At 41.6% G+C, this 18179-nt stretch overlaps 1 protein-coding gene across 2 annotated transcripts in view; it reads left to right on the forward strand.

Annotated features, from left to right (window-relative positions):
* The window catches only part of TTC7B (tetratricopeptide repeat domain 7B), a 324581-nt gene that overhangs the window by 72791 nt on the left and 233611 nt on the right, over positions 1-18179 (forward strand). For both annotated transcript variants that reach the window (XM_065403071.1, XM_065403072.1), the window contains exon 5: positions 5848-5969. In XM_065403071.1, the coding sequence (XP_065259143.1) occupies positions 5848-5969 (122 nt within the window). The remainder of the gene's footprint in view (positions 1-5847; positions 5970-18179) is intronic.

The following is an 18179-nucleotide window of genomic DNA, read 5'->3' on the forward strand; positions in this document are numbered from 1 at the left end:
CAGCCCCTCCCACACCCAGTTGTTTCCCCCCAGGATGGAGGGGCTCAGGTTTCGACTTCGCCTCCCCTCTCCCCCCCAAGGGGTCATGAAGTATTTTTTGTTGTCAGAAGGGGGTCGCGGTGCAATGAAGTTTGAGAAACCCTGGTCTAGATAATACTTAGTCCTGCTTCAGTGTAGGGTTCTGGACTAGATGAGCTATCAAGGTCCCTTCCAGTCCTACATTTTTGTGATTTTCTTCTTAAAAGCCAGCTGACCATGGCTTGGCTAGGTCAGCACCTTTGGAGACAGCTCCTATCAGTCACTGATAGTACCACCATTGGAGATGAACAGCTTATCCCAAAGAGGTAGGAGACTTTGGAAACTCAAATACAAATTCCGTTCCTTGCCCTTCAATTTCTTAGGTCTTTGCTGAATATTGAAATGTTTTGTTTGGCGGTATCGCACTTTAGATCTAAATGTTGTGGCAACCAATCCTCAATTTAATACCATACCATAAAAAAAGTTGAAAGGTGAAGTTAAGGTTGCAGGCCCATGTCAATGTTATGAGCATGTATTGCCCTTCAAGCTGTTAGAATTAATAACACCCAGCATGTTAGAGACCTAGGAAATTCAGTTTATAATAAACTTGCAAGAAACTTAAATATTTAGAAATGTGGAAATTCATAGTTATGGTGCCCAAATTACCTTACCTCTGCCCCAGTAGTGATCCCACTCTCATCTTCCTTTCTTTGTTCCTTTTATAGCTATGTATGATTATTCACATACATAGAAAACCCTCTAGTCTGGTTATGCTGGTCATGCCCATCAGATCAGAAAAGCAGCTGACTCCTCAAGGTTTCTGATGTTTGAAGCTGTTCCTCGTAAATCAGCCTGGAAGAGTGCCTCAAAACTCTTCTCTGCTTTCCCTGTGCATCTTTGCTTTGAGCTCCTAGGGAAGGCCACAGTCCTTTCCAGCTTTTCTTCTCTGGCTCCATCTCTCTGCTCTTTCAGCAGCTCCAGACCCAGGCCTCAGTGTAGGAGGAGTTCTCTATGATCAGTGCTGTTACCCTGGAAGCTGGTGACGGTTACCTCTGGTTGGAGAGGCGCTATTCCCAGCCCCGAACTGTGGTCAGCACAAACTAGGAAGAGTCTCTCATCCAGGGTAGATTTGATTTAAATCAAATTGATTTAAATCACTAGTCAGGAATACTCGATTTAATCATGGATTTCTACATAAAAGTGCATTCTTGTTGGTTGTTATAACTTTAATACATTTCTTCACAACTCAGAGATAGATGTAGGTTTCATTTTTAGAAAGTACACACTGTACATTTTTAAAGAGATTTATTTTGAAAACTTTTCAGATTAGTTTTACAGCTATATCAGAAAATGAATGATTGTTTGGTTATTTCATTTACCAAAGGTAATTGAAGCAGATATTTATGAAGTCATTGGGAGGTGAACTATCTCCAATTCAACAGGTGAATCATTAATATTTGGAGGATTTTCTTGCAATGCTGTATTAGGAAGAGAACATAATCGGACAGACATTTACATTGCTTTATTTAATTAAAAAAACAACGTTATGTATTCTGGATTTTTTCTTCAACCGCAAATATATCCTATTTTAACAAAACAAGCATATGAAATTTTGAATTTAAACATTCAGGTTTGTTTTTGTTAAATTGTTTTTAACTAAAATAGTTAAATGAAATATTTAAAAACAAACAAAAATTAAATAGACTGTGTGAAACTTAAAATATTGGCTTCTGCAGCTAACTCAGTCGTCTTCACCTTCGTTTTCCTGTTTATTCATAATCTGGAAAAGAAAAACAAGCTTTCCTGCTTTTTCAGGTCCCAAACAATTTCTCAATTTGTCCAAAGGAAGAAAATATTCTTTCTACACCGGCAGAAGAAGCTACTGCTGTTAAAAGTGAGATTATCACTTCAACTGTCTCTGAATCCAAGTGCTTAAGTGATTTCCACCAGTTCACTGGTGTGACTTTCTTTAAAACATCATCAGCAAACATATCTTTCTCGAATGGTTCACCCTTAGCTCTGAAGTTTATTATAGTTGGCATTATGGAGGGATGATTGCTGGATGTCCATGTCATAGCCAACTTCTCTTCTTCAGCAGTACCTTGGTAGCGAGTATTGAGAATATTTGCAAGAAAATGAGCTGGAGATAGTACTTGTCCCATTTGTTTTTTTTAATGCTTCTAATTTAACTGTCATTGCATAGTCTCACTCAGTTCCTTCCATTTTTGCTGTTAACAAGCATGTTATCTCTGGAGACACAAATCCACAGTTTGAGAACTGCAAAACTAAGCATCTCTGATGGTATCTTCTAGACTGAGCCCCATTGGGTAGGTAGAAAGATTAACCTAAATAATCTATACAGAAGCCCCTGGAAGCCCATAAGATTGGGTCCCTAATCCATGAACTATTGGAACTCATTTACAAAACTTGTCTCATACTATAGAATTAGAATTTATAATCCCTATTCCATGATGAGATATCTTTGAGCTATAATGTATCTTAATTGAAACTATCTTTAGATAGTTTTTTTCTCAAAAATCCTATTTAAATAAAAACCGATTTTTTTGATTTTTTTTTTAAATCATTGATTTTTATCCACCCTGCTCACACAATGACTGAGCACATTGAAGGCAGTGTCTCCCCTGAGATTCTCTGTGCTAAGGAAGATGAGTGACCAGCTCTTCCACAGTCCTAGGAGAGGAATAACGGAGCAAGACATGGATAAAAGTAGGACCTCTGGGCATGCAACAAGCAAAGGAGATCTATCCTGCACCTATGAATTTGCTGGACTATTGAACCCCACTGCACCAGTCAACCAAAATTTGTGTATTCCTCTCCTGACCCCATCTTATGAGTAGGGCCCTACCAAATTCACAGTCCAGTTTGGTCAATTTCACAGTCACATTAATTTAGAAATTGTAAATTTTAAAATTTAAATCTGAAATGTCATGGTGTTGTAATTGTACGGGTCCTGACCCGAAAAGGAGTTTTGGAGGGATCACAAGGTTATTGTAGGGGGGGTTGCAGTACGGCTACCCTTATTTCTGCCCTGCTACTGCCCGAGAGCCCAGCTCTGAAGGCAACACCGCCACCAGCAGCAGTACAGAGGTAAGGATGGCATGGAATGGTATGGCCACCCTTACTTCTGCGCTGCTGCCTTCAGAGGTGGGCCCTTAGTCAGCAGCTGCTACTCAGCGCTGAAGGCAGCAGCACAGAAGTAAGGGTGGCATTCAGAGCTGGCGACCGGCCAACAGCCGCCGCTTTCCGGCCAACCAGCTCTGAAGACCGTACAGAAGTGAGGATGGCAATACCACATCCCCCCTAAAATAACCTTGCGACCCCCCTGCAACTGCCTTTTGGGTCAGGACCCACAATTTGAGAAATGCCGATCTTCCCCCATGAAATCTTTATAGTATAGTGTAAAAAAAGCACACAAAAGACCAGATTTCACTGTCCATTATGTATTTTTCATGGCCATAAATTTGGTTGGGCCCTACTTATGAGATCTGCAGTGTGGCTACCTGGCAACTTGCACATACTTTTACCAAACATTACAAAGCACATGTGGCATCCTCATCAGATGCTGACTTTAGTCTCTGGCTCTCATAGTATGTGGGTCTCTAAGTCTTCACTGCTTTTCCTCCCTTTTTTCTGGTTGGACTGCTTGTGATTTCCCAACAGTCCTGTTTCCAGCCTAGATGAATTTCTGTGAATGACAACAGATAATTGAAACATGCAATCTTTTTATAATAGGAAATCATCTCATCTAGATTCTTCCCCACTTTTGCACATATGTTTACAGTGTTTTATGGTTTAAGATTTTAAACAGGAGTTGTGATGGACTTGCCAAGATGGTATAGGGGGAACAGCAGGAGCTTCCAAGTACTTCAATCAATCAGTTACCTCTGTGGTTCTGTGGGTGAGATTAACCAAATAGTCCTGTTTATAGCCTAGAGGAATACCTTTTGTAAGAAGACATATTTACAGTAAGTTTTTAAATGGCGTATTTTTAGAGCAGTTTTTTCTAACCGCTTTAGTCAGTCCATAGACCATATCTTAAATATTTGTACAGTTAAACTGTTCATCACAGGGTATTGGTGTATAATTGGTTTCATATTGGCACATACATAAAGCCAGTGCAACCAGTGGACATAATGGTACTGTCATTGAAATTAATAGTAGGTTTGCCAGTGGCTTCAGTGAGAACAGGATTGGGTCCGGTATTTGTATTGTGAGGGATGGTGAGATTTCTCTTCATCTGACTTTTTTCCTTGTCTGGATGCTGCAAACTATTCCTGAACAATTTTCTACCTTTTTGGAATGTACCAGATCTCATAGATGTCAAGTACGTTAGAAAACATGTCCTTTGCCCTGAACTTCCTGGTGGAGAGCACTCCCTAAAAATTATTAAATATGAACATGAGGGAAGAGATAAGTTACCAGTCACATTCACAGTGCACTTTAAGTTAGAATCACAGCTGAAATTTTTTTAATTTTAGACAATTTCTGCTGTTTTATAGTGTCTAGTGTTTAGACTTCAGCATGCCTAATGAATTTATGATTGGATTAGACATAGGGATTGAGTTTTTGTAGAAAGTTAGTATTCTCTCAGATACAATAACTCTACTTAACAGCATTATAGATGGTGTAAAGTGGATGGAAAACTATAGTAAATAGGGTTCATTGTGTTCGATAAGATAGGGTATTTTCATTCAGATTCTGCTAACATTTAAATGTTCGTCCAATTTCATTATGATACATGAAATTGTAACCAGAGGACCAGTTAGTCAAACGAGTGTTCTTTTGTGGATGTCTATAAAGAACTGTTCTGTTTTAAGAAAAGTCAATTCAGGATGCCAGAGAGATTGTCTACTTCAATGACAAGTATTTCATGCAAGCTGCATTGAAGGAAGACAATAGTTACTCCACAAATCTACTTCTAAAAATATTTTAATCTTGGTATAAGTGAAGGAAAAAGGAAACAAACACATTGTTAGCAATTGGGAAAGAGGGGCTATATTTTGCCTATGATATTTTTAAAGCGAGCGCGCATATGGAATTGTCAGTGTTCATTTTCACATAATGGATTTATTGAAATAGTTTCCTCTAGAATGTCTTTCATTATTGGTTTTTCATGACTGATAAAATATAGACTGTATAAATGAAAATCCAAGCCATACAGCAGTTTCAAAGAAGCTTTGGCTAAAAGGGCAATGTCAGCACAAATATTAAGGGACTCAAGTTCTGTATTTCACTCTTTCTGAACCACCTGGAGACACTACTTTTGAGTATCTCACTAATCTCCATGCATTTTTACATTAGTTTGTATTTCTGTGTACTTGACTCACCTATTTTATCTGAGCTTGATAGTGCCTATGTATTAATTTTTGTAATTGGAACTAAACCATTTATGTGTAGGGGCTGATGCCAAGAGGAACTGAGCACTGCCATCTACTATTACTGAAGCATGTTGTAACTATATATTTTATAAGCTATACATTATTTTGCTTTGAATACTTTTTTCATATATTGCATCCTAAAATGCATTAAAAATTAAATAATATAATTGCAGTGAGAATAATAGAAGAAGGAAGAATAAATTAAAAGTCACAAGGAAGGTATTGAGAAGAGATGTGAAAAGATGGAAAATCAGTGAGACAGATATAGAAATGCTCTCCTAGACAGCAGGAGAATGGAGTGAAGAAGACTCTCTCAACAACATTATCGAGTGCCAGCTTCTTTGTTCTACCCCACATGCTCTCAAATAATAAGAATAGAACGTTTCATCTGTATTTCATTTAATTTTATTTCACTTGTGTGTTTTCTTAGGTAATAATTACCAATATACAAAACAGAAGCCCTAAACCGGGGTCTGCAGTGCATGAACAGGAACTGGGATTTTTCCTAGAAACAGGACTCCAAAGAGCACATGTCTTGTATTTCAAAAATGGGTAAGATTTGAATTTAGGGGTTTTTTTTGTTCTTGATCATAATGTCAAAAAAGTCAGAAAATGAAGCTGACGAGCATCTAATCTTTACTTTTTATTACTGTAGTAGAAATATTTTGGTTGTAGATATGAGCTGAGGGGTGAAAACATTATCTATTAATTTTTCTATCCAGATAGTATTTATCTTAACTTGCATTTAATTTTCCCCTCAAAATATATGTTTAGAATAAAATGAAATAGGGAATATTAAATAGAATGAGTGAAATATTTTCTTACCGCTCTTTATTAACTGTAAGAACTTAAAATATCAAACTTATAAATATCTGTGAAATGTCTGTCTTTTGTGTTGAAACTTTAATAATGCAGATTACAAGAAAAAGAAATAGAAAATAAATTGAAACATTTGATTTTATAAATTTTTTTTCAAATCTCTTCAGTCATCACTTATTTTAACATTATGCTGCAGGATAAATATGCATGAAGATCAACAGTATGTATATGTATAATCTCCGTTGTGCCTACTCTGTAGAACCTTTTAGACTGTGCATGGGAGTTCATTCATAATTTTGTGAAGTAAAAATTCTACTGAATATAGGTGTAGAAATAAATCTCAAACATTACAGAAAATGAACAAAGGAATTCATTTTTTTTTAAGCTATTGAAAACTTGGCACCCTAGGTTTAAAGTACACTTCTGGTATTTGTTGTTGAATCCGTAGTCATTTTAGACTACATAGACTGGTTTGCTGGTGTGTTTTTTTTTCTGAAAAAATACTGTGTGAAATCCTACCCCCTAACTGGCAAAACTCCCATTGACTTCAGTAAGGCCGGAATATCACTTTGTTTCATTAATACCTTTCAAATCAAAATAAATAACTAAAATGGGTGGAGTCAGGCAGTGTCTGTAAAGGTGTGAGATTTTGATGTAATTTGAATAATGAGGGTTGATAAAGATTTTCTAATTTATTATTTTGCTACCTGTCTCTTAATCCCATCTGTTTTTCTGCTGTATCTTTTTTTTAACTTGGACTGACCAGAACTGAATACTGAATTGTTAACTTTTTAAATAGTGACCAGTGTTTTACTTTGTGCGCTTTTAATATTTCACTCCAAAATTACTTGAGTGTATATTTTACTTTGCCCTGGCCTTAATATCAAGTTTATAGGAATTCAGTATAAGACCTTTTCACTAAAAAGGTTTCAATAGACTTGTTAAAACTATACTTATAAATCATTGTTTTCATGTTAGGGTTATATGAACATCGATGATAGGCAATTAGGAAAATTGGATGAATGTGCTTGTTTGTCTTACAACAAGGCTTTGTTACAGATAAGACTATAGATGACAACAGCTCTCAAACTGTGATGAGGCGGGGAATCTGCAAAATTTGAGTTGCTTTCTTTGTAGCATTTGTTTTGTGTTTTGTCTTTGCGTGTGGGCTTGGGCGAGAGTATGCTGATGTTGTAGTGTAATGGGATCCTTTGCCTTCTGCTTATTCATGAAGCAAAGGTAATTATGAAATTGTATGAAATCTTTAAATGTCGGTTGTGTCACTAGATTCTAATCTGGCATTGCTTCTGAGTCAGTTTCAATTAACATGTTATCAGAATTACCTGATGAAGCATATTCACTTAAAAACCTGAATAAATACATATGCATAATATTTTTCAGAAATCACTCCAGCTCCAATAAGTAGTAGTAATCATGTAGCTCTGAAAAATCTGTTGCATAAACAGAGAAGCTTGTTGCTTGATGCAGTCCTCTGCTATGGAGTGTTTCTTCCTGCATATCTTGGAAACTCAAGGTCAGGTTTTCTAATGTGCTGAGCATTACTGAGAATCAGGCTCTCACTTGTTTTTATATTTATTTATGTATGTGTCAGTCACAAACAGTTGGCAAATATAAAAAGACTTTTACAGCTATTGAAGGAGCTGGACCCTGTCCTCTGATACCTGGTGTGCATTGCTGCTTACTTAGGCAAAACACTCTTATTTAAATTAGACCAGTTGATCCATTTAAGTGTCCCTTTGCTCAGCAGCTGTACCCAGATTTTCTTTTAAAAAGAAAAGTATACATTCTTGTACAGAAACCAGTGAAGCTCTTATAGGCATGCATTTTCTTGTAAGAAAAAAGATAAAGTATTGAAACCTTAGAAGTCTAAATGTTAAGTGCTAGGATTTAGAAAATACGTGGAAAAACCATTATCTACCAAAAATTTATGAAACCATATTTCATGAATGATTTTACAATCTTTATTAAGACAGAAATTCCAAATTAATGTTTTCTTCCCAAAAGGTGTAGAAGAATTGAGTTAGGATGAGCAAACTATATTGACCAATGCAATCCTAGGATGCACCAGGCATGGTAATTCCACTACAGATAGGGAAGTGTGATTACCATTATACAAGGAACTTGTGAGACCTCATCCGGAATGCTGTGTGCAGATGTTTAAGAAAGATGAATTCAAAGTGGAACAGGTACAGAGAAGGGCTACTAGGATGATCAGAGGAATGGAAAATTATGTCTTAGGAGAGGAGACTCGAGGAGCTTGACTTGTTTAGCCTAATCAAACGACGGCTGAGGGGCGATATGATTGCTCTCTATAAATACATCAGAGGGATGAATGCCAGGAATTGGGCGAAGAGTTAAGCACCAGTGTTGACATCGGAACAAATGGATATAAACTGGCCACCCACAAATTTAGGTTTGAAATTACATGAAGATTTCTAATCATCAGAGGCATGAAGTTCTAGAACAGCCTTCCAAGGGGTGCAGTGGGGGCAAAAAACCTAACTGGCTTCAAGACTGAGCTTGATAAGTTTGTGGAGGGGATGGTATGATGAAATTTCCTACAATGGCATGTGGTACGTTAGCAACTGCTAGTAGCAAATATCCCCAATAGCCGGAGGGGGGCACTAGATGGGAAGGGCTCTGAGTTACTACAGAGAATTCTTTCCCAGGTGTCTGGCTGATGGGTCTTGCCGACATGCCCAGAGTCCAACTGATTGCCATATTTGGGATCAGGAAGGAATTTTTCCCCAGGTCGAATTGGCAGAGACCCTAGGGGTTTTTCACCTTCCTGTGCCTCATGGGGCATGGGTCACTTGCAGGTTTAATCTAGAGTAAATCATGGATTCTCTGTAACTTGAAGTCTTTAAAACGTGATTTGAGGACTACTCAGCCAGAAGTTATGGGAGTGGGTGGATGAGATTGTGTGGCCTGTAGTGTGCAGGAGGTCAGACTAGATGATCACAATGGTCACTTCTGGTCTTAAAATTCACGTCTGTGTTTCAGTCAGAGACAGTTTCTACTTGATAAGATGAGAAACAAGGGAGAAAAAAATAGTTCTGAATTTAAACAGAAATGTTGTGGGGAATTTTTAGTATTTACAAAATTTTATTTCAAATAACTTTCTGGCTGGCTACACAACTTCCATTTGGTCTCCGGTTGCTCTCTTGTAGTCTCAAATTGGAGAAAAAATGTAGTTTAGAGTTCCTTGCTATGAAGACAACAAAAGCTATGCATATAGGTACTTTATCTGAAATCTTTAATATTAGTATTTTAATACAGCAGTTATTTTCAAGTGAAATGCTTTAGAAAGAAAATAAAACCTGAAGTTTTTCATGTATTCAATAGTTGTCTGACCGATTATTTGTTTTACTTTGCATTAATGTTTTATGAGAAACGTGCTTTCAAAGTCTCATACTGCGATAAATTTTACTTGTGAAAGAGATCTAAAATACATAGAAAAATATTAGCAAGGCGCATGCACACCCCAACAGATGTTTATGGTTGGACTCCTTCATCATTTGCATACCCCACAAACACAATTGGTGAAACTAGGCTCATCTAATCAGTTAGTGGCATTACCCAGAGCCCAGAGAAAAGTCTTGTTGCACTGTCCAGGAGTAGTCCAGAAAGAAGGTTCAGGCTCAATCAAAATCTCCCTCCCAGTTTCCCTGCTTCTTCAGGTAGTGAGTAAATTGTGCCAGGTCTGTACCCAGCACAGTGTATGTTTCCTACTATGCTGATGCAGCAACACTGACTGTACTGGAGGCTGGGAAGCCAAATTCCGTCCAGTCCCCATCCATTCCTGCCCAAGTGATGAGAACAGCTCTCCAGAGCCTCCTGCAGTGTTACGTGTGATACATTCCCTTGTGCCACTGCACAAGCCAGGTAACAAGTTGGCCCTTAGTTAGAACTATTGATTATGCTATGTAATGTGTAATACAATAATAAAAGCAAATTAACATGATCACTAGCTAGTTGATTTTGGGAAGACGTTTCTCATTGCCTTATGCTGCAGTTCAGCCAAATGTTTAAATGTATGCTTATTAGGGCTGTCAAATGATTAAAAAAATTAATCGTGATTTATCGTGTGATTAAATAATAGAATACCATTTATTTAAATATTTTTCAATGTGTTCTACATTTTCAAATATATTGATTTCAATTACAACACAGAATACAAAGTGTACAGTGCTCACTTTATATTTATTTTTGACTGCAAATATTTGCACTGTAAAAAACAAAAGAAATAGTATTTTTCAATTCACCTAATACAAGTACTGTAGTGCAATCTCTTTTTCATGAAAGTTGAACTTACAAATGTAGAATTATGTACAAAAAAACTCTGCATTCAAAAATAAAACAGTGTAAAACTTTAGAGCCTACAAGTCCACTCAGTCCTACTTCTTGTTCAGCCAATCGCTAAGACAAACAAGTGTGTTTACATTTCCAGAAAATAATGTTGCCTGCTTCTTGTTTACAGTGTCACGTGAAAGTGAGAATAGATGTTTGCATGGCACTGTTGTAGCCGGAGTCACAAGATATTTACATGCCAAATCTAAAGATTCATATGAAAAGGGTTGGTGCTTAAAAAGTGTCAAATAGTGGATTTTTGTAGTGGTCCCCCTGGACTTGCCACTGAGTGAGACCCTACAAGAAAAGATCAGTTCTCTTTGATTTTTGGTTTCCTTACATTTCAGGATGAACACTATCAATTAACTTTTGTTTTAATTCGAAGTTGACCAAGCATCAATGATGGGGGAGGGTGTGAATAATTCAAAATCCATGTCCTGCAGTTGTATTCTTAGCTAAAAATTCCAGTGATTTCAGTGGAAACTTTTCCTACAGTCTTTACTCTGGTACTTGCCCTGTGCTTTTAATTCCTTTCCCCATCCATGCTTTATGGAATCATAGAAATGTAGGTCTTAACAGGACTTTGAAAGATCATCTAGTCCCACTGTTCATGCTGGGTGGGGCAGGACCAAGTATACCTAAACCATCTCTGGCAGGTGTTTGTCTGACCTGTTCTTAAAAACCTCAAATGACTTCACAAAATCCCTTGGTAACTTATTCCATTGCTTAACTATCCATATAGTCAGAAGTGTTTTTAAATATCTAATCTAAGGGTATGTCTACACTGGCAAGTTTCTGCGCCACAAGTTATACCACTTTTATTAAAACACTGGAATTAAACCACTGTTGTGTGTCCACACTCTGCTCCTTGTGACACTGGAGTGCATCCACATTAGCAGCTCTTGCAACGGCAAAGACAGCAGTGCATTGTGGTAGCTATCCCACTGTGCAACTGGCCGCAGGGTGCTTTGGGAAGGGGTGTCAATGCCTCATGGGGCAGGCACAGGGTCACATGATGCAGGTTTCCCAGTCCCATTGTTCCATGGGCATCCTACTACATTGCCAGCAGCTTTTCAACTGAAGTGTGTGTGTGTGTGTGGGGGGAGAGTTTGTGTGTGTGTGTTTGGGGGGGGGGGGGAGAGAGAGAGTGTGTTTTGGGTGACAGTGTGTGCCAGCATGCTATCTTGTAAGTTCAGATAGCGGCAGGAAGCAACCCAGTCCTGGGGGAAGGGGGAAACCCTGACATCAGCTGCCACCTCCCTCCCTGGACAGCAATCACACACACACCCCTCTGCGTGTGCACACACACACACACACACCTCTCTGTGTTCAACAGCATGAGCATTCCACATTAATGGTTTGCTTTGTGTCGTGGAGCAGATCAGCACAGCACGCAAGGGCTGTCAGAAACGGTGCTTTGAAAGAGGAGGGGTGCATGTCTCCAGGGCAGCCGAGTTCAAAACAATGAGCAGAGCGGTCACTTGAGGCATTATGGGACAGCTCCAGAGACTAATTATAGTGCAGAAAGCAATCAAGTGTCTACATTGGCAATAGAGTGCTGGAGCCTCTGTGCAAATAGCCGTATGACTCTCATCGAGGTGGTTTTTTTGCAGCCCCAGAGTGGAGCCCTCTCCTGCACCCTGAACCAGTAGCATAGCTAGGGCTGGAGCAGGGGGAGCAGCTGCTCCCCCTGAGCACATTTTCCAAAAGTGGCGCCTTTCCGCGCAGCCAGCACTGGGCTCCGGACTAGGGGTCCGGAGCTGGGTTTTGTGTGCGGCCGCCGGCTGGCTCTCGGCTCCGCACCGCCCTCTCGCATCCCCAGCCCTGCTCGCTCGCTTGCTCCGGGGCTGCAGGCGGCGTCGGCTGGTTGCCTGGCTCCCCGGAGATGAGGAGGAGGAGGCTCCCGCCCGCCCGCAGCTGCCCGGCTCGCTAAGCCAAGCCCCGCTTGGCGCACGCCGCCCAGGCAGGGGTGGGCTCTGCCGGGAGGGGAAGGGGCGGCAGTGCAGCCCCCCAGCACGGCGGGGGGGTGGGGGCTGAGAAGCAGCAGCCCCGTTGGCCCCCGGCAACCCCATGCAGAGCAAGGCGGCCGCACCGCAGGGAAGGCAAACACCTCCTGAGCCGTTCTGGATGAGCTCTCGCTCCTGGGCTGGTGATGCAGTATTGAACCAGCGCCGCAGCATGATGCTCAGGGGACACTGTGCCGCCATCTCTCAGTGGAAGCTTAAAACCAATGTCCTGACCATGTATGATCACTAAAGAGTCCACTTCCTCACTGCTTAACCCTCCTGTTCTGGCCAGCATAGGCGATTGCATCCTGCTAACCCATCTTGCCCCTGCAGTTGTGACAGGAGGAGACATTTTTTCACTTTGTCTCCTCTGTCACACCGTTGTGGTGCAAATTGGCTGCCAAGTTCCACCCCAGAAGCAGCTGCATTTCAGGCTGGGATGAATGGTCTCTCTGTCTGTACGTATGTATTCTGTAAAGCACAACGCATGAAGTGCATCAATGGCAAGTACTGGTATCCTGCTGGCATGATAGCCAGGGCACCATGATACTGTATTGCATTGTTTGCATCTTTAGTTGTGATGATGCCTCACTGCAGGACACTATTGTGTGTCCTGGGGCACAGTCATTATGTGACACCATCACAATGCACTACAATAACATGCAGGTCTTTAATGGCCCATGCTCATGGGACACCGGGCATTTACAACAGTAGAATCATAGGACTGGAAGGGACCTCAGGAGGTCGTCTAGTCCAGTCCCTTGCACTCGTGGCAGGACTAAGTATTATCTAGACCATCCCTGACAGGTGTTTGTCTAACCTTTATTAAAAATCTCCAGTGATGGTGATTCCACAACCTCCCTGGGCAATTTATTCCAGTGCTTAACCACCCTGACAGTTAGGAAGTTTTTCCTAATATCCAACCTAAACCTCACTTGCAGCAATTTAAGTCCATTGCTTCTTGTCCTATCCTCAGAGGTTAAGAAGAACAATTTTTCTATCTCCTCCTTGTAACAACCTTTTATGTACTCGAAAAATGTTCTCATGTCCCCTCTCAGTCTTCTCTTTTCCAGACTAAACAAACCCAGTTTTTTCAATCTTTCCTCATAGGTCATGTTTTCTAGATCTTGAATCATTTTTGTTGCTCTTCTCTGGACTTTCTCCAATTTGTCCACATCTTTCCTGAAATGTGATGCCCAAAACTGGACACAATACTCCATCTGAGGCCTAATCAGCCTATTACTGTCCTGAGACCTCCAGGTGAAGCGGCAATCCAACTGTATGGAAGCAGGAGACATGCGTTCAATTCTCAGCTCTGCCAGTGACTCCCTGTGTGACTTTGAACAAGTCACTTAGTCTGACTTTGCCTCTGTTCTCCATCTGTAGGTATGTCTACATTGGAGCTGGAGGAGTCATGCCCAGCTGGAGGAGACATACTGGTGCTAGCTCGGATCAAACTAGAGTGCTAAAAATAGAAGTGGAATGGCATGAGCACCAGGAGGTGCTAGTCACCTGAGTGCTTAATAAGGGTCTCAGGTGGGATCACACTCAGGATGGCTAGCCCCTTGCACCACTCTGGCTCTGTTTCCATTTTTAGCACACTAGCTTGATCAGCACTAGCACGGGTATGTCTACACAAGCCGGAAATTACACCTCCCTTTTCCAGTGTAAACATAACCCGAATAATGGGGATACTTCCTTTTCTCCACCCTCTGTAAACTCTTTGTACTCTATATGTACAGCTTCTAGCACAGCGGGGCCCTGACTTCACGTGAGGCTTCTAGGCCCTACTGGACTTGTTATTAATAATAATTAATATGCCACCAAGAAATAAGGGAACCATTGGCTGGAATCCAAGCATGCAGCACTACAGTAGGCACCTGTCACTTGGAAGTTAACACTGCTTCCAAGCTTTCAGTTTTCTCACATCAGGACATCCAAGGGGATCTCGACAGAACAGCACAAAAGTCACAATCTGGTGGGCAGAGCTCCTAGTGGCTCTGAAGCCCAGCTGGTGCCGGCGGAGGAGGTGGAGAAGGAAGGAAAAGGGGGGGAGGAGGGATGTTTTTTTCTCGTGGTCTGTCTTCAGCGGCATCTTCTCTCTGCGAGCAGCAGCAGCCCGGGGAATGACTCTGCTGCAGCCGAGCCGCCGCTCTGCTCCGTGGGCGAAGGGTGACAATTATAAACTACTGTATTCTGTCATTTACTTTCTAGAATCTAAAGTATATCTAAGTATAATCTAAAGTTCTCCTGTGAAATGCCGGCTGTGCAAACCCTTCCATGGCTGGATCATTCTTGTGTTTTTATTTTAAGTACAAATAAATATGTATAACGAATTTAAAAGTATGTAATTAGTAATTTGATATGTCGGGTGGCACCTTTTTTTATGTGTTCGCTCCCCCTAATGTTAGAACCTGGCTACGCCACTGCCCTGAACCCCTCATTTCTGGTCTCATTCCGGATCCCGTACCCCCTTCCGCACCCCAACCCCCTGCCCCAGCCAATAGCCCGCTCCCACACACTGAACCCCTCAGCACCATCCCCCCTACCCGGAGTCCCCTCCTCCACCCCAAGCTCCTCATCCCCGGCCGCACCCCGGAGCCTGCACCCACAGCCAAAACCCCACATCCAACCTACCCCAGCCTGGTGAAAATGAGTGAGTGGGTGGTGAGGCCTCAGAGAAGGGGCAGGCAGGGGCTTGGCTTCGGGGCAGGGGGCATGTGATAAATAAAGGGCAGGAGGGTAGCTCCCTTTGATGGACACCCAGCCAACCAGTTAGCTGTAAAATCCCTCTTGGTAGCTGTTCTTTACTTGCTTTACCTGTAAAGGGTTAAAGTCCCCCAGGTAAAGAAAAAAAAGTGGGTACCTGACCAAAAGAGCCAATGGGAAGGCTAGAACTTTTTAAAATGGGAAAAGAAACTTTCCCTTTGTCTGTGGTTGCTCTCTCTGGGCTGTAGAGACACGGAGCAGCAATGCTATGTAAGGCTTGAACCAGTTATGAAAATTCATCTTCCATACCTAGAAGAAATTATTTGGGTAGGGAATGTTTAGTTAGACACAATCAGGTTTATTTTTTATTTTGGCTTGTGGATCTCCTCTGTGCTAACCCCAGATGCTTTTGTTTGCTTGTAACCTTTAAGCTGAACCCCCAAGAAAGCTATTTTGGGTGCTTAATTTTTGGAATTGCTCTTTTAAAATCTATCAAAAGCCTAAATTCCAATGTATTTTCTTTCTTTTTGTTGTTAATAAAATTTACCTTTTTTAAGAACAGGATTGGATTTTTGGTGTCCTAAGAGGTTTGTGCGTAACATAGTAAAAGCATCCTGATTGATTAGTAACTTAGATTGGTTAATAACTAAATCACACAGAGTTTTAATCTTGTGCTGCAAAGAGCTGCAGGAGACAGATTATAGAGCCACTTGTGGCTAGCGAGCATTAGTCTAAGTATCACTGATCTAGACCATATTTCTCTAGTTTGCTTATGAGAATGTTGTATGAAACTGTTAAAAGCCTTACTAAAATCAAGATATATCATGTCTGCAGCTTTCCCCCCCCCATCCAGTTGGCAAGTAACCCTGTCAAAGAAGGAAATGAGATTAGTTAGGCATGATTTGTTCTTGACAAATCCATACTTCTTCTTCGAGAGATGTCCCTGTGGGTGCTCCAATCCAGGTGATGGTGTGTCCCTATGCCTTTGGTTAGAGAGTTTTACAGCAGTGCCCATATGGGTCAGGCACACGAGGTGCCTGCCTGGTGTGCCGTTGGTGCTTTATCTAGCTCACATGCAACCCGGACTCCTCAGTTCCTTCTCAACTGTCCCCGGCCTGAGACGGAGCTCAGCAGTCCTGTTGAAAGCCTTCATTTCTACTAGATAAGTTTAGATAAATTAGTGAGTTAGGATTGTTTAGATACATTAAGTTTCAGTTATTAGAGTTGCGTCTCCTACTGGGGGGAGGACAGGAAGGGAGGAAAGATTTTATTTCTCCATCCCTTAGTACAGTTAGTGTTAGGTTAGGAAAATGCCTGGTTCACCAGGATTTAAAATATGCACAATGTGCAGAGAGGCGATGTCTGTGTCAGATGGACACACGCAATGTGTTTTGTTATGTAGGGGAAGCTCACATTCCTCAGAAATGTTCCCATTGTAACAAACTGAAAGCTAGGGCATGCAGGGATAGAGACCTGAGACTGAAACTCATCTTGATGGAGAAGTCATTAAGACCAGTATAAGTCACCAGTCTCTTCACTGCCAAGGTCCTCGAAGACCAAAAAATCCACAAAAAAATGGCCATCCTCTTTGCCTCATAAAGAACAGACCAACACAAAATGATCGCCAACCAAATCGCTCTCATTGGTGCTGACTGCACCACGGCTTAGCACCTATTAGACTCTGGGCACCTCCTGCACCGTCTGCGTGGTGGCCGCCGCCGGAACCCAGTGCTCCGATGCGACATCTAATGGCTCTAAGTTGCCTGTCTCTACCACGGCACTGTCGACAGCACTAAAGGAGACGGCACCGACAACCGCTCCTATTTCTGTGCCACAGCCCAATGCTGCTAGTGCAATGGCGCCGACACACTACTTGCCAAATACGACCACAGAGACTATGGAAAGTTTATGGACTTTATTAATGAGATTCCGGAGGAAAAGAGGCAACAATTTAAATCACTGGTCTCCGAAAGACAAATGATTGCACGCATGGCTCTACAGGCCTGACTAGACATTGCTGACAGGGTCGCCACATCCACCGCTACAGCTGTGGTCATGTGACAAGCCTCGTGGTTTAATTCCTCAGCATTCCCATGGGAAATACAGCATATATCCGAAGATCTCCCCTTCGACTGAGAAAAATTGTTTGCAGCCAAAACCAATGAGGTACTGCACGCTCTGTCCAGTCCCTCGGCGTTCATACTCCTGTCACAAAAAAGAGACAATACAGGTATCAACCATATCAGAGGAATAGATCCTCAATATACACAGCAACACCAGAGGCCTTATGAATAACATCAACAACGACAAAGATCACAATGGCGCCAACCTCCACCACCACCAGCAGCTCAACCTCCTTCCTCTAAGCAACAAATATGAAGGCTTGGTCGAGGGTCTGGAAGACCTCTCCCACATTCCAGCGCCTGCACAATCCATCCATCTATTTGGAGACCGTTTGCTCCCAGTCCCATGGACAAATGGGCCCTAGAAGTATCCATACGGGCTACACCATTTCTTTACTGTCTACACCCCCCCATCCCTCTTCAGGGACCCCTCTCACGAACATTTGCTACACCAAGAGGTAGATCATCTCCAATTAGGGGCAGTGGAAATTGTTCCTGTGCAACATAGGGGGAAAGGGGTTTTATTCCCACTACTTTTTAACGCAAAAGAAAATGGGGGATGGTGATCTATCCTCGATCTCAGGCGACTGAACAAGTTCGTAAGAAAGTAACTGTTCAAGATGGTCGCCTTAACAATAATACCAGCGCTGGAGCAGGGGGACTGGCTTTCAGCCCTCGACCTGCGGGATGATTATTTTCATGTTACAATGCACCCCACCTACAGGCGTTTTCTG

This window comes from Emys orbicularis, chromosome 4, assembly GCF_028017835.1.
Source record: "Emys orbicularis isolate rEmyOrb1 chromosome 4, rEmyOrb1.hap1, whole genome shotgun sequence".
Classification (NCBI taxonomy): domain Eukaryota; kingdom Metazoa; phylum Chordata; order Testudines; family Emydidae; genus Emys; species Emys orbicularis.